The sequence below is a fragment of the Ovis canadensis genome, chromosome 22 (genome assembly GCF_042477335.2).
Source record: "Ovis canadensis isolate MfBH-ARS-UI-01 breed Bighorn chromosome 22, ARS-UI_OviCan_v2, whole genome shotgun sequence".
Taxonomy (NCBI): domain Eukaryota; kingdom Metazoa; phylum Chordata; class Mammalia; order Artiodactyla; family Bovidae; genus Ovis; species Ovis canadensis.
In genome coordinates this window covers 33,801,505-33,829,179 of record NC_091266.1, presented here as the reverse complement: position 1 = coordinate 33,829,179, position 27,675 = coordinate 33,801,505, and the positions used below count along the sequence as shown (strand labels likewise).

The following is a 27,675-nucleotide window of genomic DNA, read 5'->3' as shown; positions in this document are numbered from 1 at the left end:
ACTTTATGTCAAATACTTAGCTTTATACAGAAGTCACTTGCCGTGGTGGGTGGTTGCATTTTTATAGGCTGCCTTTGACACAAATAGCCTGTCTTTAAAAAAGTATGTATTCTACTCTGCACCCCTTGAACATTTTTAATACATGCTTGAATAACATAATTGAGTTGATTTTAAACAGACTTTTCTGCCAAGATTGTGATAGAGGCAAGCAATTCTTTCAGGCAGAGGCTGGGTACTAAGGTACAGACAGATGTGACAGGCAGCAGGAACAATCCCAGAGTAACCCCGGAATCCTAGTGTGTTTCAGATTAACTACAAATTCTGCCCCGGGGAGTCAGCAAGCACAGCTCTGGGTAAATTGGCAGTTCAAATCAGGAAACAAACTATCGAGCAGAAGGCAGAGGCGTGGGAGGGGTCTGGCAGGACTCAGGCAGGAAAGGGGGGCAGGCACTGCAAAGAGGAGTGAAGGGACAACCTGGCAGGGAAGGCTGTCACCAGGCATCCCGACCAGTGACCAGAGGCTGGAGTCCGGGAAGGGAGGGGTGGAGAGAGAGTGGCCAAGGTCTGAGCTGAGTTGGGTGCAGGTTCTAGGCAAGGGCTCGCCTCTCTGCTTGGAAAGCTCTGCACCCCAGCAGGGACCAGTACGTAGACGACTGGAACTGATGGCAATACACGGAGGGAGAGTGGCCGCGGCGTGGTGCGTCCTCTGAGCTGGTCACTGCAGAGGCATTGGCTCTTGGGCACAGGAGCCAGGACAAGTGCTGGGTTCTTTCCCCCTGGCTGTCTCGGTGTAGATAGCAGGGCGTGCACTGCTCCACTGGCCCCGACACAGGTGGGCAAGCCGGCTGCTGGGAGGTTCAGAAGTGGCTGATCTGAGCCTGCAGGATGCTGCTCAGCCATGTCCGATTGTCTGTAACACCATGGGCTGTGGCCAGCCGGGCTCCTCTGTCCATGGTGATTCTCCAAGCAAAAATACTGGAGTGGGTTGCCATGTCCTCCTCCAGGGGATCTTCCCACACAGGGATCGGACCCAGGTCTCCCGCACTGCAGGTGGATTCTTTACCCTCTGAGCCACCAGGGAAGCCCTGCAGAGTCTTTAGGGCCAAAGGGAAAGCCCCCCCTGTGGTCACTTACAGTGACCCGGGTGCCCTTAGCTGGTGTCACTTGTCAGCTGCCCCCTCCCCACATGTATCCTGCTGATAACGCAGGGAGCCAGTGAGAAGATGTGAGTGGTTCCCCAATAAGTAGCTACTCAGCAATGCTTTCTGAGTTTCCTGTGTCAAGAGACGTCCCGTAAAACAGTCAAGGGGAGGCAGCCCCATGGCCTGGGCTGGGAATGGAGATTCCACTGAAAGCTGAGGGACCTGCAGCAGGTACTTGGAGACCTCCCATCCCAGCTGCAGGCGCAGCCTTGCCAGCCCGGTCACCACCCCCTCCTGACTGAGGCTGTGGGGGAGACACTGCTGCTGCCTGGGGCCACCTGGAGGGGACAGTCCAGGATGCATAGCTCCGGGGGCCCAAAGGCCCCTGAATGCTGACTGTCTTGGGTTCTAATGCCCATTCCATCATCTCGCTCTTGCAAGGACAGGGGTACCCTGGCCGGTCTCTAGGTTACTCCTGCCTCTACTCCTGTCACAGGACAGAGGGAGGGACACGTAAGTAGGAGAGGGGACAGAGTGAGGCTTGAAGGGACAGCTGGAAGGTCCAGGGGGATGGAGGTCTGGCCCCACTGTGAGGCTCTGGCAGAGGGTGGGCGCCCCCAGTGTATCCCCAGGAGGTGCACTTCTCCATCGGGGCAGGTGGGCCCCACCATGAGCTAGCAAGGCCCCATCCAGGTGGCCACCAACACAAGCGAGCAGCTTTGTCTTTCATCCCCAATCTGCCCCCTCTGGACAGGCATCTGGCCCAGAACCCCTTCATCTGTGACTGTAACCTCAAGTGGCTGGCAGACTTCCTACGCTCCAACCCCATCGAGACCAGTGGGGCCCGCTGTGCCAGCCCCCGACGCCTCGCCAACAAGCGCATCGGCCAGATCAAAAGCAAGAAGTTCCGGTGCTCAGGTAGTCACTCACCCGCCTTCAGTCTGCTCAGGGACCCTGAGGTGTTTCCTGGGTGGTTCCAACAAGGGTGACTGGACCTCTCTGGACCCATGCTGGAGGGTGTAGGACCCACATTGTGGACTTGGATCTACAGGTTCTCAGCCCTTGTCTTACTGAGGCCGGGGGAGGAGGTGGAGCTGGCTGCAGGTCCCCCAGGGAGGACTGGCAAGAACCTAGGTTGCTCTACTCCCGGGACAGTGCTCTTTCAAGACTTAGGAAACACCCAGGAGGCCTGGGAACTCTCCTCAGAGAGATGGCTGCCTCCTCCAGGCTCTGGGGTGGCAGGGGGTCAGCCTCTGAGCCCAAATGCTATCCATTTGCACCTGTGAACTTTGTCGTGGTTTCGGGGCTCCCTGGGGGGGGTTTACTTAGGGCGGTACCATCCCCATTCCCATCAGTCTGGGCAAGGAACATCCGTGCTCAGCAGCAAGACCTGCACACAGGAGCTGGGCGGGTGGGCTCCAGGGCCTTGATTTGCGACCCTAGCCTGGTTCCTGGGGTGGCTTCTGCTGGGCAGCAGGGTGGGGGCCTGGGCTGTTCCTGCATGTCCTGGACAATCCCAGCATCATAGTGTTTCTCCTTCTCTCTTCAGCCAAAGAGCAGTACTTCATTCCAGGTAGGAGGGGCCACCAAGGCCAGCCCGGGTGGGATGGTGCCAGTGGGTGGGCAGGGGGCTGGGGCGGGCAGGCCAGGGTGGGCAGGGCAGGGCTGCTGGCAGCCCCTCTGCCCCCAGCCTCCGCCTCTCACCGCAGGCACTGAGGATTACCAGCTGAGCAGCGAGTGCAATAGCGACATGGTCTGTCCCCACAAGTGCCGCTGCGAGGCCAGCATGGTGGAGTGCTCCAGCCTGAAGCTCACCAAGATCCCTGAGCGCGTACCCCAGGCCACGGCTGAGCTGTGAGGGTCTCCAGCCGCCCCACACCCTCAGCTGCCCCCCAGCTCCCACTGACCCTCCTGGGCCTTTTCTAGGTTTTCCTCTGCTGCAGCTCTATTTGGGGACCACTGGAGAGCCCACCCCAGGAGCATGCCAGCTGCTGGCTCCGGCAGGGGGTGGCCCCTGTGCCCTGACTCCCAGTCCTACACACTCCCCTCACCCCCGCCCAGGGCAGTCTCTGGGCCCCAGAGCAGGTCACCAGCCTGAACCAGGGCAGCTTCTCTCAGCCATGCTTTTGCTTTCTTTGTGGGGACCTGATTCCATTAGCTCAAGTTGTAGTCTAAGCCATTCTTTTATTGTTCTTTCTCTAAAAATATAGATCTGTGCACATGTCTATGCATGTGTGTGGATACCTATACACGCCTGTTATTTACATATGTACATTTCATGGCATTCTTCATGTTAAAATTATCCCCCTTGTACCCCCCAGCACTTGGCCCAAACTTCCTTTGAAATAGGATCAATTCGCTCGGCCAGAGAAATTCTTCCAGGAGTCCCCTTTGTTTGAGTCCCAAATAATCTCAGTTTGGAAGATACTTTAATGTCTGTCCTTTATGGATGTATAAGTTCCCTTCGTTGCCTCTTACAGACGATTAAACAACAATGAGATTTCCATCCTGGAGGCCACCGGGATGTTTAAAAAACTCACCCATCTGAAGAAAATGTGAGTTACCCTTTGGCGGGAAGGTGCAGTCAGGAGGCTGGGCAGGATGGGGAAGGGAAATCCTCAGACCTCATCGGGGTCAGGGCTCTATGCATGGGGACTGGGTGCAGGGAGGGGAGTCCTGAACTCCACAATCCTCTCCCAGCAATCTGAGCAACAACAAGGTGTCGGAGATTGAAGACGGGACCTTTGAGGGCGCAGCCTCAGTGAGCGAGCTGCACCTGACCGCCAACCAACTGGAGTCCATCCGGAGCGGCATGTTCCGGGGCTTGGACGGCCTGAGAACGCTGTGAGTGTGCAGCCAGGGAGCAGGGGGGGCAGGATCAGAGGCCAAGTCACAGCGTGGGCACCTGCGTTAAAGGGCAGGGAAGAGTGAGGGGGTGTCTCTACCCTAGCCCCAGGTTGCAGCAGTTGAGGGGCTGTGGCCGGGACCCCGGCTGAAGCGTACCAAGTCATCAGATGCCGGTCACTGTGGCACGAGGCCTGTCTTCTTGTTCCCTGGGGTGTGGGGTTCATGGCAGGTGAGGGAATGGGGACGTCCTGTCATTGCCCTGCGGTCAGGCTGCGATATCACAGCACATCTGTTTAGTTCAGGAGTGGCCGGTGCTACAGAGGCAGGGACATGGCACAGAGGTGACTCAAGCGGGTGTAGGTGGGAGTCTGGGACACCATGACCCAGAGCCCAGGCAGAGCTCTCCAGACGTCGGGAACCAGCCACTCCTCCGCGACTCTGCAGGGAGCACCTCTCTCGGTCCAGGCAGCACCAGCTCTTCAGGGGATCGTGTAGCCCTTCAGCGCATCCGAGAGACAGTACTGTCTTGTCAGACTCGCCACAGGGCAGACATGTGCTATATCTGCGCCGTCCAGTCTGGGAGCCACACATGTCTGGGGAGCACTTGACACGTGGACACGGCTATAGAGGCACTGACTTTTGAATTTCATTTCATTTTAATTAATTTAAATCTAAATGGTCGCATGTGGGTAATGTCTACCATGTGGACAACACCTCTAGAAGCCACCTGCCTGGATTTAAATCTCAGACGGCAGTAAGGCACGTGTTTTCTGAGCACGTGTCATGGAGTTTATGTAAGGTAAACAAATACATGAGAGGATTCCCTGTGGATTTTTATTTGTCTGTTTTACAAAAGGTTTTATTCTGCACTGTGTTTTGCAGCTTTTTTTTTTTTTTCCACTGGTGTGGCAGGTTCTTCATAGAGGGCTGCCTTGTTCTTTCTTATACGTGCCTACAAATTCTTAAAGGGCCCACATGGCTCAGTGGTAAAGAATCTGCCTGCTAATGCAGGTCCAGGAGACACAGGTTCAATACATGGGTCAGGAATATCCCCCGGAGTAGGAAATGGCATCCACTCCAGTACTCTGGCCTGGGAAATCCTATGGACAGAGGAGCCTGGTGGGCCACAGTCCATGGGGTCGCAAAGAGTTGGACACGACTGAACAACTGAACACGCATGCAGTATTCCTTGAGAGAGGGTGCCATGGGCATTCAACTATCACTTGAGTTCTTTCCAAGGAAGACTTGGAGTAGACAGAGGAGAGAGGAAGGGCTGGTGCTGGACAGAGCCTGCAGGAATGGTGCAGGCACAGGAAAAGGAGTGCCCATAACCCCTCCGCTGGTCACGGGTAATTATTGACACACACACACGTGTACGTACATGCATACAGACATACACCCACATACATGCATGCAAACATACAGATATATCTTAATGAAATCCTTGAATACATTTTATTTAGTAATCTTTTTTTTCCCTTAAACATAATGTGAGCATCGTTGTGATTTCTTTTGAATGATTATATATATTACATAGGGCTTCCCTGGTGGCTCAGACGGTAAAGGCTCTGCCTGCAATGTGGGAGACCTGGGTTCGATCCCTGGGTCTGGAAGATCCCCTGGAGAAAGGCATGGCAATCCACTCCAGTTTTCTTTCCTGGAGAATCCCCATGGACAAAGGAGCTACATAATTATTAGAGATTAAGGCTAATTCTAATTTTATTACAAGCAATGCTGTGATTAATGTCTTCGTCATGAAATTCTATGCCCATTAGGAATTATTACCTTAGAGATAAACCCCTAAAGCTAGACCTGCTGGGTGAAAGCACAGAGGGCCGGGCTAGGGTTCCTGGTACATCTCACCAGGCACACTTCCAGGAGGTCCCCAGTAGTTCTCCTGCCAGCTGTCATGAAGGTGCCCATCCTCGTACCCTCTTGCCAACCTGGGCCTTATTGTTATTATTATTATGTTTTTAATGATTTTATAATTTGGCAGGCAAAGATGCAATATCAGTTAAATGCCCTTGATTACTAGTAAGTTTGAACATTTTTCAATGAATGTTCATAAACTTTATTTCTGCCCATTCATGCTCATGATTCATTTATTTTATAGCAGAAGTTTGTGCCTTTCAATCTCCCTCACCTAGTACATCCACTTTAATTTAAACCATTCAACTTCTTTTGTGAATTGCCTATTTTATGTCAGGCTTGATTTTAGTTTTTGTGTGGGAAAGGGAATAGAGTCAGGTGTTCAAGGACAAACAGAGACTTTTGCAGCTATAAATGAGGAAGAAGGTTGTTCTGGAAGGAGAGCATAGCTGGGGAAAGATGTGGGGATGCCAGCCTGGGCAGCAAGCCTGGAGGACAGAGAGGTGGAGAGTGTGACCTGCCCTGGGGAGGTGGGCAGGTGCTGGTCTGGGGCTGGGTAGTAAAGAGTTTAAACAGGATTCTGTGCACAATTTAGAGGCTGCTGTGGGCTTTAGGCTGGAGAGTGACATGGCCGGGTTTAAGTTTCAGGCAAGTCTCAGGTGTTGACCGTGGTGCGTGGCCTGGAGGTTGGGGAGGCTGTGGGCACCCGGGGATGAAGGTGATGGTCGTCAGCATAGGGGGCCCGTGTGGGCAGGGTGGAGAGGCAGGCATCTCAGAGGCCGGCAGGCCGGGAGAGGAGCGCTGGTGTGGCGCCGGGCTCTCCTCTCTGTGGCTCAGCGTCCCCGGAAGGGAACTTGTGAATTGGCCGCTGGTGGCCCAAGCACAGGGCAGGCGGATGGCCGTGCGGCACAGCGCCCGCTCCCGCACCTCTCCCGGCCCTAGGATGCTAAGGAACAACCGCATCAGCTGCATCCACAACGACAGCTTCACGGGCCTGCGCAACGTGCGCCTCCTCTCGCTCTACGACAACCAGATCGCCACCATCTCCCCGGGAGCCTTCGACACGCTCCAGGCCCTCTCCACGCTGTAAGTGCGGCTCGGAGGGCTCAGGGCCGGCGCGGGCCGGGCTGAACCCTGGAGCCCCGGCCACTCGTCCTGTCTGCAGGGCATGGACGGTCTTCTGCGGTTACTGTGAAGGACTCAGGCGTTTGGGTCCTTACGCGTTAACGTGCCACCTCCTAGGCGCTGCTGGTGGCCCTGGGCGACCGTGTGGCCAGCAAGTGGCAGGCGGGAGCCGGCTTTGCTGGGACAGCTGAGTCTCGCGGGGCGGCTTTTGGGGTCACACCACTCGCCTCTTCCAGAAACCTTCTGGCCAACCCTTTCAACTGCAACTGCCAGCTGGCGTGGCTGGGCGACTGGCTGCGCAAGAGGAAGATCGTGACGGGGAACCCGCGGTGCCAGAACCCAGACTTCTTGCGGCAGATTCCCCTGCAGGACGTGGCCTCCCCCGACTTCAGGTGTGAAGAAGGTAATGCGTGGGCACCCCCCCCCCGGGTGGTGGGGGGATCGGGCGTGGTCGTGCCCCAGAGAGGAGGGGTCCCCTGGGGAGGGGAGGGGCGAGGAGCAGGACACCCACTCAGTCCTGCGCCTGCCTCAGCCTGGTGGGGTCTCCGGTGTGATTATAAGAACGATGGTGGGCTTGCTGTTTTAAAAAAATGGGGAAATACAGACAAAGGAAGGGCATAAATGTTACCTATTAGCTGGTCACTCAGAGAAAATCATAGTTAACATCTTAGTGTAATGTCTTTAAGTAAGTTTAACCCAGAGACCTGCCTCCTAGCTGTTCCTGAGGGCTCCAGACCGTGGCTTCAGCTTGTGCAGCACCCACCCCGACTCTCTTAGGGGCCCCACCCTCCGTCCTTGGGTCACTTCCTGTGTCAGGATTGTCTTTTCCCTGAGTCCTCGATCTCTCTCCCGGGGTCATGTCCTGCTTTCCCTACACGCACAGAATCCAGCCTATCCCTCCATCCCCCGCCTCCCCCTCCAGAGCACCATATACAGAGGCAACTGTAGGAAGCAGATTTTTACCCAAAGTGACAGGGCAAGGTCTTGTCTTGGCCCAGCTGTCTGTGTTCAGGAGCCCCGGCTCTGGGGATTTCTCCGCCTGCCTTCAGCTTCAGCCTCCTGGCTTCTCCCCACCTTTCTCAGCACCTCCTATCCCCTTTCCAGTCTGCTTCCTGGGACCCTGGTGTCCTTATCGTCCGTCCTACACTCAAGCAGAGGAAGGAAGGAACACAGAGGGTGCTCAGTACTGTTTATTCAATACATGAGTGAATCTGTGAAGGATGTTGGGATAGAGGGGGCTGAGATTCTGGGCCAGCCAGACCTGGGTACAGACTCCATGTTGCCTCTGATCAACCTCCTGACCTGAGCAAGCTATTTAACCTCTCCCAATCTCAGTAAGGTAGAAAGTCCTTCATTCCTTCATTCAACTGACCTGTCTGGAGGCTGATATGGGCCAGGCCCTGCTCTCAGTGCTGGGCCCCTTCAGTGACTAGAGAAGAAGAAAGGGACACAGGTCTCCGTCCCCACGATGCTCACATTCTAGGAGCAATGGTGGTCCCCGTTTACCACATCATTAAAGAAATTATATTGGTACAGTGTCTGGCACACAGTAGGTGCTCAAGAAATGATGTGGCCACCATCCCCCTTCGCTGCTGTGCCCGGGTCCATCTTAGGTCTAAGGTGGAAGCGGTGAACCCAAGACCAATTCCAACCTCAAAACAGATCCAAGGGGCTTTGGCCGTGGTGGAGGAGGACTGCAGCCAAGAGAGGGCTGACTGGTGCACAACGCAGTGTCAGCAAGAGGCCTCTGTTCCGAGGCGCCCTGAAGCGGGGCGCTGGCTGCATGAGGCCCTGAGGAGGCCTGTCCCCTCCCAGACGTGGCTCCTCACCTTCCTCCCTAGGCCAGGAGGAGGGGGGCTGCCTGCCCCGCCCGCAGTGCCCCCAGGAGTGTGCCTGCCTGGACACTGTGGTTCGATGCAGCAACAAGCACCTCCAGACCCTGCCCAAGGGCATCCCCAAGAATGTCACAGAACTGTGAGTAGCCCCCGCCTGCTGGCAGGAGGAGAGGGTGACCAGGACCTCTGGAGGGTAGACAAGGCATCCTAAGGGCTGCTTTCGGTGGGGCTGCAGCTCCAGGACCTCAGGTCAGCTTTTCGATGGCTGGTGGTCGTGGGGGTGGGAGGGCAGGTCACAGCATCTTGAATCCCAAGCTCTGCCCTGTAGACAAGGGGAGCCCTGGGAAACTTGACAAGTTTAGCGCCTGGGCTTTAAGGACAGTGGTTGGGTGGTGGTGTATGTAGTAAGAAGCAGAATGGAGGCCCAGGTGTGGAGAACAGGAGAAAGCTGCTGCAGGAGCCCAAGCCTGGGGGCTGGTGCAGTCAGGGAGGGGCATGTGAAAATGGAACAAAAGGGAACGATGAGAGACCAGGGGGTGGGAGAAGCTCAGTCAGTCACAGAACTGGCTGCAGAGGGAGGTGGAGGTTCCTGTTAGCGTCCTGAGCCTGGATGGTTTAGGAGCATGCAGTGTGGCGCTGATGGAGTCAGGGGAAGTCCAGGTGGTTGTGAAAACACAGAACTCAGGTCTGGGAGTGTTGGGGTCTGGGACCAGCCTCAGGCACCTCACCAGCAGACAGAGGGAGGGCCCTGCGTGCTGCTGCGGGCTGGCAGGTGGGTATTAACATGCCAGTCAGACCTATTTGGCTGGAAAGATTGGAGAGGAGAGAGCGAAAGGCAGAGGGTCCCAGGTTGAGCCTGTGGTGCCGACTGACAGGGAGGATGCTGAGGGGGCCAGGCAGGGGCTCAGGAAGGAAGCCACAGGAGGCTTCATGTGTCTGTGGCTTTTACCAAGATTTTGGTGGCACCTTCCCAGATGGCCTGTATTTTCTCCTCCAGTTAATGATTCAGGGCCAATTGTGTAGTCCATAGGTAGGAAAGGACATGGGTGAGAAGGCCCTGGCTGCAGGGGAAGGTTCTCGCAGTGCTGGACTCTGCTTGAGGCTGAGGCGGCTGCACTAACTGCGCTGTTCTCTCCTGTAGCTACCTGGATGGGAACCAGTTCACGCTGGTGCCAGCACAGCTGTCCACCTTCAAGTACCTGCAGCTTGTGTGAGTATCCTGGCCCGTCTCAGAGGACAGGAGGGCCATTGGAATCTAGCTATTATTGCTCCAGCTTTCCTGGAATTCCCTACAGACTCCATTCTGGTTGACCCATTTTTTCTTTCTTTCTTTCTTTTTTTTAATTGAAGTATAGTTTATGTATTCTTGGCTTTCCTTGTGGCTCAGCTGGTAAAGAACCCGCTTGCAATGTGGGAGACCTGGGTTTGATCTCCCAAACCTGGGTTGGGAAGATCCCCTGGAGAAGGGAAATCCGACCCACTCCAGTGTTCTGGCCTGGAGAATTCCATGGACTGTATAGGCCATGGGGCTGCAAAGAGTCAAATACGACTGAACGACTTTCACTTCACTTCACATAGTTCATGTACAATAGTATATGTTACAAGTGTACAATATAGTGATTCACAATTTTTAAAGAATATACTCTATTTATAGTTATTATAAATATTGGCTATGTTCCCTATCTGGTACTGATCCGTTTTTTAATTTCACAGCATCCTGTTGGGAACATCTGTGCATAGACCTGTTTTGCCACCTAGTGGCCATTCTTGGGAATTGCATTGTTCCTGGCTGGGGTTGGACTGGGTCTCCTTCTGCCCACACCATCCCCCGAAGTGCCCCTTGAGGCTGATAATTACTATTAATGAGGGTTATCCTTGCAAAGGTAGGAGCCAGAGCAGAAGTAGAGAGTTATGGAAAACTTCTTGATCCAACCTTGGCTTCCAAACCAAATATGAGATACAGCAGCCTCAAATACGCATCTGTAACTAACTTTTTCTTTAGGCTAACATCTACTATTCTGTTATTTCCACCTTTGACCTTTCTACTTCATGAAAATGTACAGAGTAAACCTCAGAATAAGTTTAGCTCCTCTTAGCCTTCCAGCTTGATTAACAGCTCACTTCGATTGTCTTTGTCTGCCCATTGGCCAGATTCCGTCAAAAAGAAGCCCAGAGAATATTTCATCTTAAGTGCCTTGGAGCACTGCTACTCAAAGTGTTGTCTGTGGGTCAATGGCAGCTTGAGAGCTCTTTGTAATGTGCCTGCAATTAGATAAAGAACTTGCATCAGCATTTTTATCAACACAGTTTCTTCCTTCATTGGGAAAGTATTGCTATGGAAAAAATGTTAGCTAAATTAAGTTGTGTGTTTAGTATCGTGTTGTGCTTAGTCACATCCGAGTCTTTACAACCCCATGAACTGTAGCCTGCCAGGCTCCTCTGTCCTTGGGGATTCTCCAGGCAAGAGTACTGGAGTGGATTGCCATGCCCTCCTCCAGGGACTCTTCCCAACCCAGGGGTCAAACCCAGGTCTCCCACATTGCAGGCCAATTCTTTACCGTGTGAGCCACGAGGAAGGCCCACAGGTGATTGCGTTTTGGCACAGGCCCCTTGTTTGGGGACATTCAGTTCACGTGGAGTGGCACTGGCTTAACAGAATTTTGACACTCCCGTTTTTTCTGTCTTTGCTAATGACCTAGCCATTGTGTTTTGAGTGATTGTTCCAGTGGCGAGGTGAAGATGGTAGGTAGAGTGCTTTGTGGCTGACAACAGAGGCGATGGCGCCCCACTCCAGTACTCTTGCCTGGAAAATCCCATGGACGGAAGAGCCTGATAGGCTGCCGTCCCTGGGGTTGTGAAGAGTCGGACACAACTGAGCGACTTCACTTTTACTTTTCACTTTCATGCATTGGAGAAGGAAATGGCAACCCACTCCAGCGTTCTTGCCTGGAGAATCCCAGGGACGGGGGAGCCTGGTGGGCTGCCGTCCGTGGGGTTGCCCAGAGTCGGACACAACTGAAGCGATTTAGCAGCAGCAGCAGCAGCAGTGGCTGACAGAGAGAGACAGCACTTTTTGGTCTAATTTGAGGCAGCTTCACTAGTGATGTGGATATGCTTGAAGAGGAAGGGAGGGAGAGGGGACTAATGTCAAGGCAGTTAGTACTATGAAACTGCCTGTTGGGTCTGAAATACCAGCACGTCCTTATCACGGGGAAAGAGAGGTCTGGCTGCGACCACAGAGGAGGACACCATCTGCGCCCGATGGGGAGGGAATCCAGGAGCACCCGGCAGGGCTGAAGGACTAAAGGAAGAGGAAGAGCAAGAACAGGGCTTAGTGAAGACCATCCCTTAGGGGTGGGTGAGAAAGCAGCGCACCTGAGCGGTAAGGGGGAGTGCGTGAAGACTGGAGTCGGAGGAGAGACTTGAGAAGAGGGTGGTCAATAGGGTCAGCACTGCAGGGTCACTCAGAGCACATTTAGTGACCAGGGCCTTCGGGGCCAGTGGAAGAGGGTCTCACTCTGGCTGAACCTCCTCCCAGCTGTGTGACCCTGGGTGGGTCACCTCATCACCCCAAGACCCTGCCCCTTCTTTTGTAGAATGGGTTTTCTACCTCTCCTGCAGGATTATAGTAGGGGGAGTGAACGAACCCACGTGAGGTGCTAGTGAGAGAGAGAGGAAGAGAGCCCCTCACACCTGGCAGTTGAGAGACTCGGATGCCCTTGGTGGAAGTATTTCCATGGTGGGCAGGGGCGACGCCAGGGTGCAGGATGAAGAAATGGAGACCCGGAACCCTGGGGACAGAGAGGGAGTGCAGGGATCAGAGCTGGGGAGCTTAACTGGTTGTGAACCAAATGCCTCTTCCATCAGCTCCCGGCTGCCAGTGGTTAGAACCGCTTGCCCACCTGGCTGGGGGATGGCTGTGGCCAGAGTGTGGAAGCGAAGGAGTCCTTTCTTTCTAAATGATGATACTTTTTTTTTCTTTTGTCTTTTCCAGGGACCTGAGTAACAATAAGATCAGTTCCTTAAGCAATTCGTCCTTCACCAACATGAGCCAGCTGACCACTCTGTGAGTCCCGCGGGGGGCGGAGGGGGGGCACTCCTGGTTACCGGGACTCTCCCCAAGCCTCAGTCATGAGCAGGTGTCCCCACATAGCCTCCTCAGCCTCCAGGGAGGGTGCCAGGGCCTGCCGGCCAAAAAGACTTTTCAGAAACATTTTTTTTAAATTGTGAAATGCAGCATATATATAGAAAGGTGCAAAAAACATAAACATATAGTTTAACAAATAGTCATAAAACTGGCACATGTATAAATACCTAAGGCAAAAACCAGAACACGGCTAGCATCCCAAGAGTCCCCCTGTGGCTTCCTGGTTTTTCTTCTTCTCTCTCCCTGCACCCGAGGCAGTCCCTACTCAGACTTCCACAGTGATCTCTTCTTTGGTCTTAGAGTGCCATCTACATAGCTATTTCTACACAATGAAGTTAATTTTGCCCATTTGTGAGCCTTATGTAAATTGAATCACATAGGATATAGTCTTTTATGTCTGTCTTCTTTTATTTACCATTGTGTCTTCATTTGCATCGCTGTATAGTATTCCTTTGTAGGAATATGCCACACTGTCCTCATCCATTCTACTATTGATGGATATTTGGATTGTTTCCAGTTTGGACTGTTGTGACTGGTGACTCTGAACATTTCTGTGCCTATGTTCTAAGATATTTTAATGATTGCTTTACTTATATTCCAGGCAATTGGTTGGAAAGTAGCATTGAGCCTCGCTTTTATTTGCCTGCTTAAGAATGTATTTTGCTCACCTTCCCAACACCTCATTTTACAGATGATGTGCCGAGAACTTAAGAACTTCCCCTTAGGTCCTACTGTGATCCAATAGGAGAGCCAGTATCCCAAAAAGACAGGTTCCTGACCCAGGCAGGCCCCCAGGAACAAAATGTGGGCCTGAGGCCATGAAACGCTGCACTTTCCTGCCCTGGGTTCCCACTTCAAAGTCTTCATGAGCCTATTGACTGAAAGCAAAATACATAACGTAAAAGTTGAGTTAAGCCCAGAGAGAGCCTCTCAGATAGGTCTGAGGAACTGCTCTGAAGAGGTAAGGGAGGGGCCAGGATACAGAGGACCGTTTTTTCTGAGAAAAACATGGAGTCACACATCAAAAGGTTACTGCTAATCACCAAGAACATATCTCAAGTGAATGACTGTAGTGCTTCTCTACCTATGCGAAGATCTAAGAGTCTGGGGTCATTTGAATTTTTTTCCTTAGATTTGCATGTTAACTCTCTAAAGGCCAGTATATTCAAAGCACAGAATGTTTTCCGTCTCTCCTCTCTGAATTCCCCTCAGGGTGCACCGTCAGTAATGGTTTGATCCTTGTGGAACTGGATTAGCAGGCAATTTTTTTTCTTTATGAGCCTGTGTGTGAAGCTGCCCTGGCCTGTGGCTCTCAACCAGGGGTGGCTCTGCCCCCCAGGGGGCACTTGGGAATAGTTGAGAATTTTTGGCTGTCACAGCTGGCAGAGGGCAGGGGAAACCCCTGGCATTTCATCTTCAGAGGCCAGAGATGCTGCTCAGCACCCCTGCAGCACACAGGGCAGCCCTCCTCCCTGCCAACAAGGAATTGTCAACAGTGCTGAGGCTGAGAAATCCTGGGCCAGGCGATCCTGGCAGCTGTAAGGAGGAACAGCCCTTTCCTGTGATAAAAATGTCTCATTTCTCTTGTTATTATTTTTAAAATAGCTCTAGTGAAGTATAATTAATATCTAATAGTATATTCTCAAAGTGTAAAAGTCGACACATTTTGATTTACGTTCATGCCCATGGAATCCTCACCATGGTCAAGATGGTGACCATCTGCATCAGCACTGGAAGTGCACCCTTGATGACTCTTCCCCTTTCCCCCCACCCTTCCTCGCTCTTCCTTCCCCCAGGATCCTCAGCTACAACGCCCTGCAGTGTATCCCTCCTCTGGCCTTCCAGGGGCTTCGCTCCCTGCGCCTGCTGTGAGTCTTCCCATTCTCCATTCCTCCGGGGAAATCTGCCCCACGAGGGGCCTCCTCATCCCCCGGTGGACAGGAATATCCCTGCGTCCCTCCTCACCCCCCTGCTGGGCAGGAACGTCCCCACGTCCAGGGCCCCAGCAGAGCCAACTGTGTCCGAAGTGGAAGGCCAGTCCAGGCTCGTTAGAGCCCCTAACGGAGGCCCAGGAATACATGGGAAACTTTGGGGAACGCTCACCCAAAGTTGCATAGACAGTAGGGGCTTAGTCTTCTGTCTCAGAGAATCCAGCAACCAGGGGCTGCTGCCGGCCCCAAGCTGTGTTTGCCGTATGTGTGCCGGGGCAGGTTCCTAGGCATTCAAGATAAGGTAGCCCCTCGCTGGCATGTGAGCCTCCTGTCAAATGGTGAATGTTGAACCTGCTCTAAGGAATTCCCACTGCGAGGTGTGGCCTGTGCTCACAGCCCCATGCTCACAGCACGGCCTCTGGAATATCCCTGCCCCAAGTCCTCTGGTAGCCACCGGGGCAGGGGGGCATTCTTTACCCTCAGCCAGGGTCCACTAGTAGCTTCCCTATCGGGAAGAAGCCTGTCCCCCTCGGGCTCCCTGGCTGAGCTTGGGAGGGCGCGTGTCCATTTGTCCTGTGAACAGGCATGGTGCGTGGGTTAGTTGTGACAGCACAAGCAGGGGCCTCCAGAGGGGCTGAGGGTCTGCGTGGTCTGTGATAGTCACAGAGTCTGTGCTAGCCTCTCCTTGCCTGTGGCCATCCTCGCAGAATCTCTCACTCAGGTGCCCTCTCCCCCAAACACACCCCTCTCAGCAGAGGGCGTCTCTCCATCAGTTCCTGAGTCCCTGTCTCAGGCTGAGTCCTGACGGCCTCTTCTCTCTTCAGGTCCCTGCATGGCAATGACATCTCCACCCTCCAAGAGGGCATCTTTGCAGACGTGACTTCCCTGTCTCACCTGTAAGTAACTCTGACCCAGCCCTCAGCACCTCTTTGTATTTAAATGGAACTTGGATTCCAAGAAAGATGTTGCCTCTTGAGATTATTACTTTTAATTTAGCTCGTGAGCCTCAAATGCTTCCTGTTTCAGACTCTTACACATTCAGTGCACCATCAGCTGTAACAATGGGATTGAGAACAGTTCCTTACAAACAATAATGAAAGTAGTCATGACCTTGTGTTGACTGCCGAGCACTGCACCTCCATCAGCTAATGCAACCCCCCAGCACTCCTACAACATAGCTACCATTATTCTCATCTTCCACATGAGGAGGCAGGTCCAGAAACTTGACGCGCTCACCCAAAGTTGCATAGGGCAACAATAGGGGCTGAGCCTTCAGTCTCAAAGCCTGTTCTCTGAAGCACCATGCCAGTATTGTGCCCCGACTTCACATGGTAGGTGATAAGCTCTGGAAATTTAGTTCTGCCAAGGAGTGTAGCTGGTGTAACTGGATGCTGAAATGAAATGTGAAAGAAAGTGCAAGTCGCTCAGTCATGTCCGACTCTTTGTGACCCATGGACTCTACAGTCCATGGGATTCTCCAGGCCAGAATACTGGAGTGGGTAGCTGTTCTCTTCCCCAGGGATCTTCCCAACCCAGGGATCGAACCCAGGTTTCCTTCATTGCAGGCGGATCCAACTGAGCGACTTTCACTTTCATTGAATGCAGAAGGGCTTCCAAAACCATTTAGCTGGCAACACCAAGAGCATTCTTAAAAACCCAGTATGCTCAATTCCTCAAAAGGCTGAATGTAGTATCATCTAACCCAGCAATTCCACTCCTAAATATGAATCCCAAAGAATTGAAAGCAAAGACTCAACGAGATACCTGTACACCCTGTTTATAGCAGCATTGTTCACACAGTAACTATACAGCAGAAACAACCCAAGTATCCGCTGACAGATGAATGGAAAAAAAAATATGGGACAGTGGGATATTATTCAGCCATAAAAAGGAATGAAGTTCTGACACGTGAGCAGACCTTTAAAATATGTGAAATAGCTAAGACATAAAAGGACAAATATTGTGTGATTCCACTGCAATGAGGGACCCAGACTAGTCAAATTTGTAGCTGCAGAATGAAGAATGGTGGTTGCCATGAGCTAGGAGGAAGAGGAAAAGGGAATTTGTGTTTAGTGGGTAAACAGTTTCCGTTCAAGGTGATAAAAAAAGTTTTGGAACCAGATAGTGGTGCTGTGCACTCAGTCATGTCCAACTCTTTGTGATCCCACAGACCGTAGCCCACCGAGCTCCCCGTCCATGAAGTCCCCCAGTCCATGAAATCCTCCCTGTCCATGAAATCTCCCCTGTCCATGAAATCCCCCGGTCTGTGAAATCCCCCCTGTCCATGAAATCCCCCCTGTCCATGAAATCTCCCAGTCCATGAAATCCCCCGGTCTGTGAAATCCTCCCTGTCCATGAAATCTCCCCTGTCCATGAAATCCCCCCTGTCCATGAAATCCCCCCTGTCCATGAAATCCCCCAGTCCATGAAATCCCCCCAGTCCATGAAATCCCCCCAGTCCATGAAATCCCCCCATCCATGAAATCTCCCCTATCCGTGAAATCCCCCCATCCATGAAATCTTCCCTGTCCATGAAATCTCCCCTATCCATGAAATCCTGCCTGTCCATGAAATCTCCCCTGTCCGTAAAATCCCCCCTGTCCATGAAATCCTCCCTGTCCATGAAATCCCCCTGTCCATGAAAAACTGGAGTGGGTTGCCATTTCCTTCTCCAGATAGTGGTGATGGTTACATAATATTGTGAGTGTAATTGATGCCACTGAGATGTACACTTAAAATGGTCAAAATGGCAACTTTTATGTGATAGGTATTTTACCATAATTTTAAAATGAGGGAGTATAAAAGCAGTGGACCATGAATTATGATTAATTAGGGTCATCCTAATTCTGAAGGTGGGGCCAGGCACAGAGCAAATATGTCCTTTCCTATCGTCTCATCTATAGGTCAAGGTCATGTTCAGCCAGACGGATGCAGCTGGGACCCCTGGGCATTACCACATCCTCATGCTCGCTGCCTCACAGCCAAGCAGCCAGGGCCCAAGTAGGCAGGCAAATCCAGATCAGAGAGCCTTTTGGGGTCCCCAGCATGTCTACTTGACATTCATTCACTCAACAACCTCCCTGGATTTTCTCAACTTTAAGACTCATCATTTCCACATTTTAATCTGTGAGATCAGACAGATGATCTGTGGGTACTTAATATGGTAACATTTCTCTACCTTTCCCATAGCAGGCATCTAACAACCTTAGACTTGAGGAAATAAAATAGCAGTAAGTACCACTCATTGTGAGTTTGCCTGGGACTAGGGCTTTACTTCCAGATGGGAAGCAGCTTTTGTGCCAGCTTCATAAAGACAGGGGCTGCCTTGAATCCACATTGAAGATTCTAGGACTTGGTGGGCAGAGTGCAATGATTGATTAGTGATGTCTGCTGTGGGAGTGGAAGGGATAAGAGGTTCTGTCCTCTGTGGCAGGGTTTATTATATCCATTTTATAGTCTCAGGTTCAGTCAAACAGATTCCCTAGGTCATAAAGCTAGGGAATGACAGAGACAGGATTTGAACATAGGTGTGTGTGATTCCAAAGCTCTTTATTTATTCTTTATTGCCTCAATAAATATGTCCCAAGGAACCACAGTGAGTCAAATGCTGAAGAATTTACTAACACAAGGTTGCTGCCTTCTGTGACCATCTGGGATATTACAAAGCAAATTCAAAGAAAGCAGTGACTAACTCTGGGGAAGTCAGATGACCTTCAGAGAAGCGGTGCCATCTTTACTGCCTTCGAAAAGGCACGAGGAATTTGCCATTTGGAGAAGACAGGGAAGGACATTCTAGGAAGAGGGAATAGCTTGTGCAAAGGCACGGAGGCAAGAAAGTGTAAATGACATATTCAGGGAGGCTATACTGTCCAGCGTGCTTCCCAGGTGGCTCAGTGGGGGTAAAGAACCCACCTGCAGTGTAGGAGGAGCAGGTTCAGTTATTGGGTCAGAAGATCCCCTGGAGGAGGGCATGGCAACCCACTCCAGTATTCTTACCTGGAGAATCCCGTGGACAGAGGAGCCTGGTGGGCTACAGTCCATAGAATCACAAAGACTCAGACATGACTGAATGAACACACACACACGCGCTTTCTGTGCGTGTAATATGTGGATAGAGGGAGTTGGGTTAGGTAAGAAATTTGGGGTAGGAAGACAGGAGTGTAGAAACGGACACTGCCATTCTGTTGTAAAAGGTCTCTCTGCTGAGAAGTTTGAGTTTTGGTCTGTAGATAGAAGGGAATCGAGGAAGAATTAAGTTGTGGAAACTCCTGGAAAGCCATGGTGACATACGGAAGCTGGATGGGATGGGAAGAGTCAGGAGGGAGCCTGGCTGGAGACGGTGGCTCTGGACGAAGACCAGGCAGGGGCCGTGTTGCTCATTGTTCTTGATGACTGCCACTCACAGGGCCTTGATTCTATCTAAGTTTAGTAATTTTTGGTTGTGAGCTCATTGTTTGCTAATGTTAGGAATTCTGAGGACCTGAACTGGTAATGCTTCTCTCTAGTGAGTCCACGTGTGTGTCTTGCCGGGCCAGCTCTGCTGCTGCTCTGGGCCCACGCTGCTCTCCTCCCTTGCTTACCCCTGGGCTGTGCTGACCGTCTGCTCCAGCTCTCCCCCTTGCCAGGAAGGGCCTTTCCAAGCATCTGGCCCATCTCTTCCTCCTCCGTATGTCTCGCCTGCTTGCATGTGTGCGTGCTAGGTCGCTTCGGTCAAGCCCGACTCTGTGTGACTCTATGGACTGTAACCTGCCAAGCTCCTCTGTCCATGGGATTTTCCAGGGAAGAATAGTGGGGCGGGTTGCCATGCTGTCCTCCAAGGGATCTTCCAACCCAGGGATCAAACCTGCATCTCTTGTCTCCTGCTTTGGCAGGCTGGTTCTTTACTGCTAGCACCTCCTGGGAACCCCATCTCTTTAGCCTGGGCTTTACCTCTCCTCCTTCACTGTGAAAACTGCATGATGCCCAGGGATGTTCTGATCTTGCCCTCAGCTCAAAATCTAGAGGCTTTGCTTTTCAAAAGGGAAATAAACAACATTGTTTTTCCTCTTTAAAGTTTATTTATTTTAATTGGAGGGTAATTACTTTACAGTACTGTGATGGTTTTTGCATCCATCAACATGAATCGGCCGGAGGTGTACATATGTCCCCTCTCTCCTGTTGAAAAAGAACATTCAGACATTGTGACATATTTATGGATAGAGAAAGAAAAAAATGTGTCTTTTGAAATGATATATCAAACTCTCAATTCCATTTTCAACTGAAATGTACTGATTCAAACAATCTTTGAAAGAATAGCATTAAAACATCAGTTCAGTTCAGTTCAGTCACTCAGTTGTGTCCGACTCTTTGCAACCCCATGGACTGCAGCACACCAGGCCTCCCTGTCCATCATTGACTCCTGGAGTTTACTCAAACTCATGTCCATTGAGTCAGTGATGCCATCCAACCATCTCATCCTTTATCATCCCCTTCTCCTCCCACCTTCAATCTTTCCCAGCATCAGGGTCTTTTCAAATGAGTGGGTTCTTTACATCAGGTGGCCAAAGTACTGGAGTTTCAGCTTCAACATCAGTCCTTCCAGTGAACACTCAGGACTGATCTTTAGAATGGACTGATTGGACCTCCTTGCGGTCCAAGGGACTCTCAAAACTCTTCTCCAACACCACAGTGCAAAAGCATCAATTCTTCAGTGCTCAGCTTTCTTCACAGTCCAACTCTCACATCCATAATGACCGCTGGAAAAATCATAGCCTTGACTAGATGCACCTTTGTTGGCAAAGTAATGTCTCTGCTTTTTAATACATACACATGACCATATGTAAAAGAGATAGCCAGTGGGAGTTTGATATGGATGCAAGACACCCAGTGCCCGTGCTTTGTGACAACCTGGAGGGATGGGGTGAGGAGGGAGGTGGAAGGGGGGTTCAAGAGGAAGACAACATATGTTTTGTGTGAACAAAAACCTGAAGCTGCAAAGCCAGATTTTGAGCCCATGCCTATCTATAAATTCAGAAATTAGGAGAACAGTGATATCAGGCTAGAAGCCAGATCCAGATCTAACTTGTTAGAAAAAAACAAAACAAAACAAAACAAAAACAGTGAGTAGAGCTCAGTGGAGGTGCTAATTGCAGAACAGGGCATTAGCACTGCCAATTAGATATGTTTGCTAGTTGCCCTGTCTCTCCCTAAAATAGCATCTATGTGCAAGAAATCTTCCGTTACTATGGAGCAACCTTGTGAATACATTCTCCCCTTTATACCAGGGTTTCAGATGGGGCGAGGCAGCAGCCTGAGAGGTGTGCATATGCGTGTGTTCAGGTGTGTGCCCATCTAACACTAATGGGGTACGTGTGCCTGTGCACGCATGAAGCTATTATTTCTTCTGCATGAGAAGCCGCACCTATTTCTTAAGTATCCCCTGAGCAAGTACAAGGGGTCAAGGAATGGGAAATGACAGTGCAGACTCACTGCATTCTTCCCAGGCTTCGCGGAGGCCACAGGCCGTCTGAAGGGAAGGAGGTGCCCATGGCTCTGTCCCAAGTCAGGGGTTGCCCGAGAGTGAGCGCCCAGTGTTCCTGGCTCCCTGACATGCCCCCTGTTCTTGGTGTGACTCTGACCTGGGCCTCTCTTCGCCACTGGCAACACGCGAAGTGGGTGGGTGGGCTGAGGGTGTGTGTGTGGGGGTGAGGTCCACCATATTTAAACCCCTTGAACTCTAGAGTAGGAATCAGGATGTGGCCTTAGGTGTTTGTCTTGCCATCAACTTGCAGCAGGACCTCAGACAATTCATTCACCTCTTCGGGTTCTTTCCTCGTCTGTACACAGGTTATTTCTCATGTCCACTAGAGTTCTAACTACATGCCATAATCAGGCCATCATGAGTACGAGCACTGCTCACTGCCTGCACATCTCCGCTGCTGTCCACTTGGGTATTTAGAGTTAACTCGTCTTTCCTCCGTTTGTCTATCCATCCATCCTTCCATCAGCCAGTATTTGCTATGTGCCAAATCCTGTGGCAAGGCTCCCCAGGGTCATCCTTCATGTCTATAATCTGGCATTTTGTTGCCCCTAATCTGTTGCCTGCGGGAACACTATACTTCTGTGTTCATTAAAAATTCATTGTGAAAAGTGAATATGAAATGATTAGGTAAATCATGGGATGCCCATATGACAAAATAAAAAGTAGTTAGTTATAATATTTATGACACTGTACTTTATTATTTGATGAAAACGCAGAATAAAGAAGATGGTATACTCTGATTTCAGTGATGTGTATATATACACATGAGCACAAGAACTAGAAAGGAATAGATGAAAATTAGTCACATTTATGGAGTGGTAGAGGATTCCTCTATTTTTTAGTTTCTTTTGATTTCATACTGAGGTTTGTGCATTTCTCCTGCTTGTAGGCAGGGGTTCATTTGGCAAATGGAGGGGTTCTGCTGGTTCAGGCACCATGTGGGATTGGTGACACGTGCTCTCAGGGAGCTTCATTCCAGTAGAAGGAGGCAGGGATGCACATGAATAAATTGCCTGGGAGGAGGAATAGCTCAGGTGAAGAGATTTTGAAGTTTTAGTATATGCTAAACTCTATAGTTGGCACTTCTGTCATAGGAGGTCTATTTCTGGCTTGGTTATGTTAGTAGAAGAAGCCCAGCGGGCCTTGGCACAAACAGATGAAATAGCTACTGTTTCATCTATTTCCAAGTTATACCAAATATCAACAACACAGGATTATTTATACTTTTGTTGGGGGATGAACTTGACTCCACAGTCCTTTTGGATTGATGAGTGACCTGGCTGTCCCCATCACTGGTCTCAGCAGGGCCTGTGGCTGTCTACGCGCTGGGAGTTCATGGTCATTTTATCGGGAGAAATGGACTCCAGGTGAAAGTGAACTACTCAAACTAATAAAGTAGTCAGAAAAAAAATAGTGTTTGGAGAAATAAAAGCTTGAAATGTTGAAATCAGGAGTCGCTCGCCATCTGCTCTGTATACCAAGTAAAACGTGTTGGTCAAGCCAGAATGCCTAATCTTCAATAGCTTTGTGTGTGACTTTGGTAGCTTTTATTATTTCTATATTGTATATATCTATATAATAGAGAATAATATATATAAAAGTAGAGAATAATATATATAAAAATAGAGAATAACATATATATAATATATATGAAAAATTGAAAAGGGCATGGCATGACTTTGTTGCCATTTATGGGGAGGCTTTATGCAGGAATTAGGAACTGTGACATCCTAAGATGTGTCAAGAGCCCCCACATTTACAACAGCTTTAGATTTAGTCTTTTGGACTTTTTCTCTAAATGAGTTACAAGACTGAGCGAAGAAGCCCTTCAGAATAAACTCTCTACTTACTCGTGGCTCATTAGCAGAACACGCTTCTGCAGTGTGGTACAAAAATACTTTCAATAAATTCTATATTTATTTTTTGAATAGCATAATTACATTACCTCATACTATGTTAAAAATATCAGTATGGTGAATATAGATGTTTTAAATATACCACTGTTTTGGAGTCCTGTTATTTTTCTAAGTCTTTATTATTATTTTTTTAACGCAATGGAGCTTCAGAAGATCGAAGTGTCTGAACTGCCTCTACCTTTGAGAAGCCCGGGCAGTGTTCAGGGAAAAGAGGAAGGTGTTGCCTTGTCCCATTAGCCAGGATGGATGCTGTCAGCAAATCAGGACAGAAAAAGTGAAATACACGTCACGGCTGAACTGGCTTTCTTTTTCCAAGCTGCGTTATTCCCTTGGCACCCATTTCAGGCTTGATGTGCTTGTCTTTCTCCCCCTTCCAGATTGCAGGCTCTTTATCGAATCATAAAGTGAGCCCCAGAGATGTTAAGTGAGCCGCTCAAGGTCACCCGGGCAGTGAGCAGCTGCGCCAGGGGCCGGAGTCCAAGAGTGTTGAGCCTGCTTTATAAGATGGGCCGTCATCAGCTGTGCTATTTGGGGGAATTCCTGCTCAGAGTCACTGCTGCTTTTATCAGACCCAACACATTGCCAGGGGAACCGCTTCCTCTGTGTTGCCCAGACACAGGCGGAAAACGACAATGCATCCATTTGGTGCTTAATAAATGTGCTCATTCTCCTGAACAGTATATAGCCTTATGTTTTCACAATAATGTCAATATAAATGAGCTTCAGATACGAGGCTCTGGTTTTTCTATTTGCTGGCTCAAAGACCACTGGCAACCTCCGTTCCCCCAAATCCATGTCTTGTTCGTCTCTGAATCTCTCACTGTGGTTTAGTGAGAGGGTTAGGAGCTTGCCCACCAGCCTGGCCAAAGCCTAAGAGGTCGGCAGTGCACCGTGTCAGTATCAGTGTGGGGATGCGAGGGAGCGGGCACACCCTCACCCTGCCGGCAAGTTTAAGTCGTTACAACCTTTTTTGGAGGCTGGCTGTGAACATTGTGGGCTTCCCTCTTAGCTCAGTTGGTAAAGAATCTGCCTGCAATGCAGGAGACCCTGGTTCAATTCCTGGGGTGGGAAGATCCCCTGGAGAAGGGATAAGCTACCCACTCCAGTATTCTTGGGCTTCCCTTGTGGCTCAGCTGGTAAAAAATCTGCCTACAATGAAGGAGACCTGGGTTTGATCCCTGGGTTGGGAAGATACCCTGGAGAAGGTAAAGGCTACCCACTCCAGTATTCTGGCCTGGAGAATTCCATTGACTGTATAGTCCATCAGAGATGGCAGTGGCATCCCACTCCAGTACTCTTGCCTGGCAAATCCCATGGACGGAGGAGCCTGGTGGGCTGCAGTCCATGGGGTCGCCAAGAGTCGGACACAACTGAGGGACTTCACTTTCACTTTCATGCATTGGAGAAGGAAATGGCAACCCACTCCAGTGTTCTTGCCTGGAGAATCCCAGGGAAGGGGGAGCCTGGTGGGGTGCTGTCTCTGGGGTCACACAGAGTCGGACACGACTGAGGTGACTTAGCAGCAGCAGTATAGTCGATGGGGACACAACTGAGCAACTTTCACTTCACTGTGAACATTTTACATGCGCTTCCTCTGCGGCATGAAACCTGCTTCTAGGCATCTGTTCTGGAGAAGTGGCCTCTCCTTGCAGAGAGGCATGGACAAAGTGTTCACTGCCTCTGGAAACAACTGGAGTGTCTGGCACTGAAAGCTATGAAGTGTCCATTCTTTGGGATGCTCTGAAGCAGTTTGATGAAATGAGATGGATCCACATAGCTGACTGGGAGAGATCTCCAAGGCATGCTGTTTTGTGACAAGAAGCAGGCTGCTCAGTGACTATGTGTGCTGGATGGATATAATCTCTTTCTCATGAAGAACCGACCATATGTGTAAATATGGGAAAGGATTGGAAGGCTACACATGGAGTATGATGACCACGTGACCATGGGTCCTGTGGTTGGCAGGGACAGTGGGCTTTTTTGTAATGTGGATGTATTGTGGTTTACTTAACCACTCCCCCACTGATGAACATGGGAGGCGTCCAGTCTTTCTATTACAAACAATGCTGGGATCAATACTGTTGCAGAGATGCCTTTACACACGTATGCAGGCACAGATCTGTGAGGTGTGCCAGAAACAGTTACTGGGTCAAAAGGCAACTGCATTGCTGACTAGATAGTTATCAGGCAATACCCCTCTGTTGGAGTTCTACCATCTTGCATTCCCATCAGTAACATAGGAATGTGCCTTTTTAAAAAAATAGAGGTGAAATTCAAGGAATAGAAAATTAACCATTTTAATGAATACAATTTAGTGGTACTGAGGACTCTCACAATGTCGTTTAAAGTGAGACTGTTCATGCTTGGGGCTGGTGCATGGGGATGACCCAGAGAGATGTTATGGGAAGGGAGGTGGGAGGGGGGTTCATGTTTGGGAACGCATGTAAGAATTAAAGATTTTAAAATTAAAAAAATAAAAAACTAAAAAAAATAAAATAAAATAATAAAGTGAGACTGTTTTGTGCCATGTCTGAAAATGATTTACAATGAGAATGTGCTTATGTGCTTCTTGTTTAATTGAAAATGAAGAGAAAAATTAAAGAGTGTAGGCTTATAAAAAAAAAAAGAGGGGACCTCCCTGGTTGTCCAGTGGCTAACATTCTGCTTCTCATGCCAGGGGCCAGGGTTCCATCCCTCGTCAAGAATCTAGATTCCACGTGCCGCAACTAAGACCTGATGGAGTCAAATAATTATTTAATTAATATTTTAAAAAATAACACAGGCTTTCAAGTCAGACAGCTCTAGGTCTGGATCAGGGGGCTGTGCTTCACTGATTGTGTGACCACAGGAAAATGACTTATTCCATGAGAGGCTCAGTTCCCACATCTTTGAGATGGAGAAGAGAAAGCTTATACTGTGGGGCTGATGAGAGGATTAGATGCACTAATGTGGGAGAAGCTGGTTCATCACAGCAGCGAATGTTGGTTCCTCTCTCCCTGGTACACCCTGGAGGCGGTGCCGACAGAAGCTCTGGCCTCAACAGCCTGAGTTCAAATCCTACCTCCCCCCTTTCTCTGTGCATCTTGGGCAAGTGTCTTCACCTTTCGAGTTTCAGTTTCAACATGTAAAATGGGGTTAGTAGGGTGTGATGAGGACTAAGCGAGATAACAGGTGCAAAGTACTTAAATCTATCCTGGCTACATGGTTAGTGCTCACTGAATGGGGATTGTTAGGGTTCTGCCAGCTCTGGGCATAATGTCTGATACCTGGTACCCAATGGGTGAGGAACTCCATGAAGCTGTAACGTCTGTCCTCTCTCCTCTCTAACCCAGGGCCATCGGTGCCAACCCCCTGTACTGTGACTGCCACCTGCGCTGGTTGTCCAGCTGGGTGAAGACAGGCTACAAGGAACCGGGCATTGCCCGCTGCGCTGGGCCTCCGGACATGGAAGGCAAACTGCTCCTCACCACGCCTGCCAAGAAGTTTGAATGCCAAGGTGAGCCCAGGAGCGCAAGAAGGGATGGCGGGTACCAGGTTGTATCCCCCACTTCGTGCTTCCCCATCAACCCTGGCAGGGCCTTCCAGACATTTCTGTGTCCCTGTGGTGACTGGCTGGGGTCGGGGGGGAAAGATGGCAAGAATGTGGCCCCTGCTGCTTGTTAGCATGACTGCCCTCTTGTCCTGACATACAGCAAGCAAAAAAATAAAAAAAGCCAGGCGGAAAATCTCAGGCCATAAGGGCTCTAATCCCTCCTTGGGGTTATGTAAGGAAAATAAAAATAGCAGCAGTGTTTCTGGAAGCTCCAAGCCTCCCAGCAGTACAGGCACTCAGGCCTCCCTTTGGTAGGAATTGTGCTCAGCAATTAGCTTAAACCCCTGAGCACTGGACCCAGCTGCTACCCTCCTGACATCTCTAGAAATCCAGGGCTTGGTGTGATTGGTGGCGTCTCACCCTGGGCGTTTGTAAACACAGGCTCGGAGATTGATTGACTGATTGACTGAAGGCCAAGGAAACCCAGCCGAGCAGAAGGCAGTGGCCGAGTGGCTGCTCCAGGCTTGGCTTGTATGCAGGGGTACAGCAGCAGAAGGGCCCTGGAGGCTGTGGGGCACGGCTCCTGCCCTCCACAAGCTCACAGACCACCAGTGCAAATGAAGCTGACAGCCAGAGGTTAATGAGGAAGCCCCAGGCCACCCTGTGTGCAGGATGCTATCACAGGAGCAACACTTCAGAAGGGTCCGGTCTGTGGCTTGGCTGGCAGCTGTTGGGAGCAGGCCAATTTATGTTGAAATATTTGCTCAGTATTTATTTAATGGGGTGGGACTGGTACTTGATGAGAGGTTTG

General features: G+C 50.5%; 1 protein-coding gene across 3 annotated transcripts in view; it reads left to right on the top strand.

Annotated features, from left to right (window-relative positions):
• Positions 1-27,675, top strand: part of SLIT1 (slit guidance ligand 1) — a 170,029-nt gene that overhangs the window by 125,484 nt on the left and 16,870 nt on the right. For all 3 annotated transcript variants that reach the window (XM_069568051.1, XM_069568052.1, XM_069568053.1), the window contains 13 exons: positions 1,897-2,060; positions 2,692-2,715; positions 2,852-2,996; positions 3,623-3,697; positions 3,843-3,986; positions 6,801-6,944; positions 7,220-7,386; positions 8,825-8,957; positions 9,960-10,028; positions 12,813-12,884; positions 14,762-14,833; positions 15,721-15,792; positions 26,665-26,828. In XM_069568051.1, coding sequence (XP_069424152.1) covers positions 1,897-2,060; positions 2,692-2,715; positions 2,852-2,996; positions 3,623-3,697; positions 3,843-3,986; positions 6,801-6,944; positions 7,220-7,386; positions 8,825-8,957; positions 9,960-10,028; positions 12,813-12,884; positions 14,762-14,833; positions 15,721-15,792; positions 26,665-26,828 — 1,445 coding nt within the window. The remainder of the gene's footprint in view (positions 1-1,896; positions 2,061-2,691; positions 2,716-2,851; positions 2,997-3,622; positions 3,698-3,842; positions 3,987-6,800; positions 6,945-7,219; positions 7,387-8,824; positions 8,958-9,959; positions 10,029-12,812; positions 12,885-14,761; positions 14,834-15,720; positions 15,793-26,664; positions 26,829-27,675) is intronic.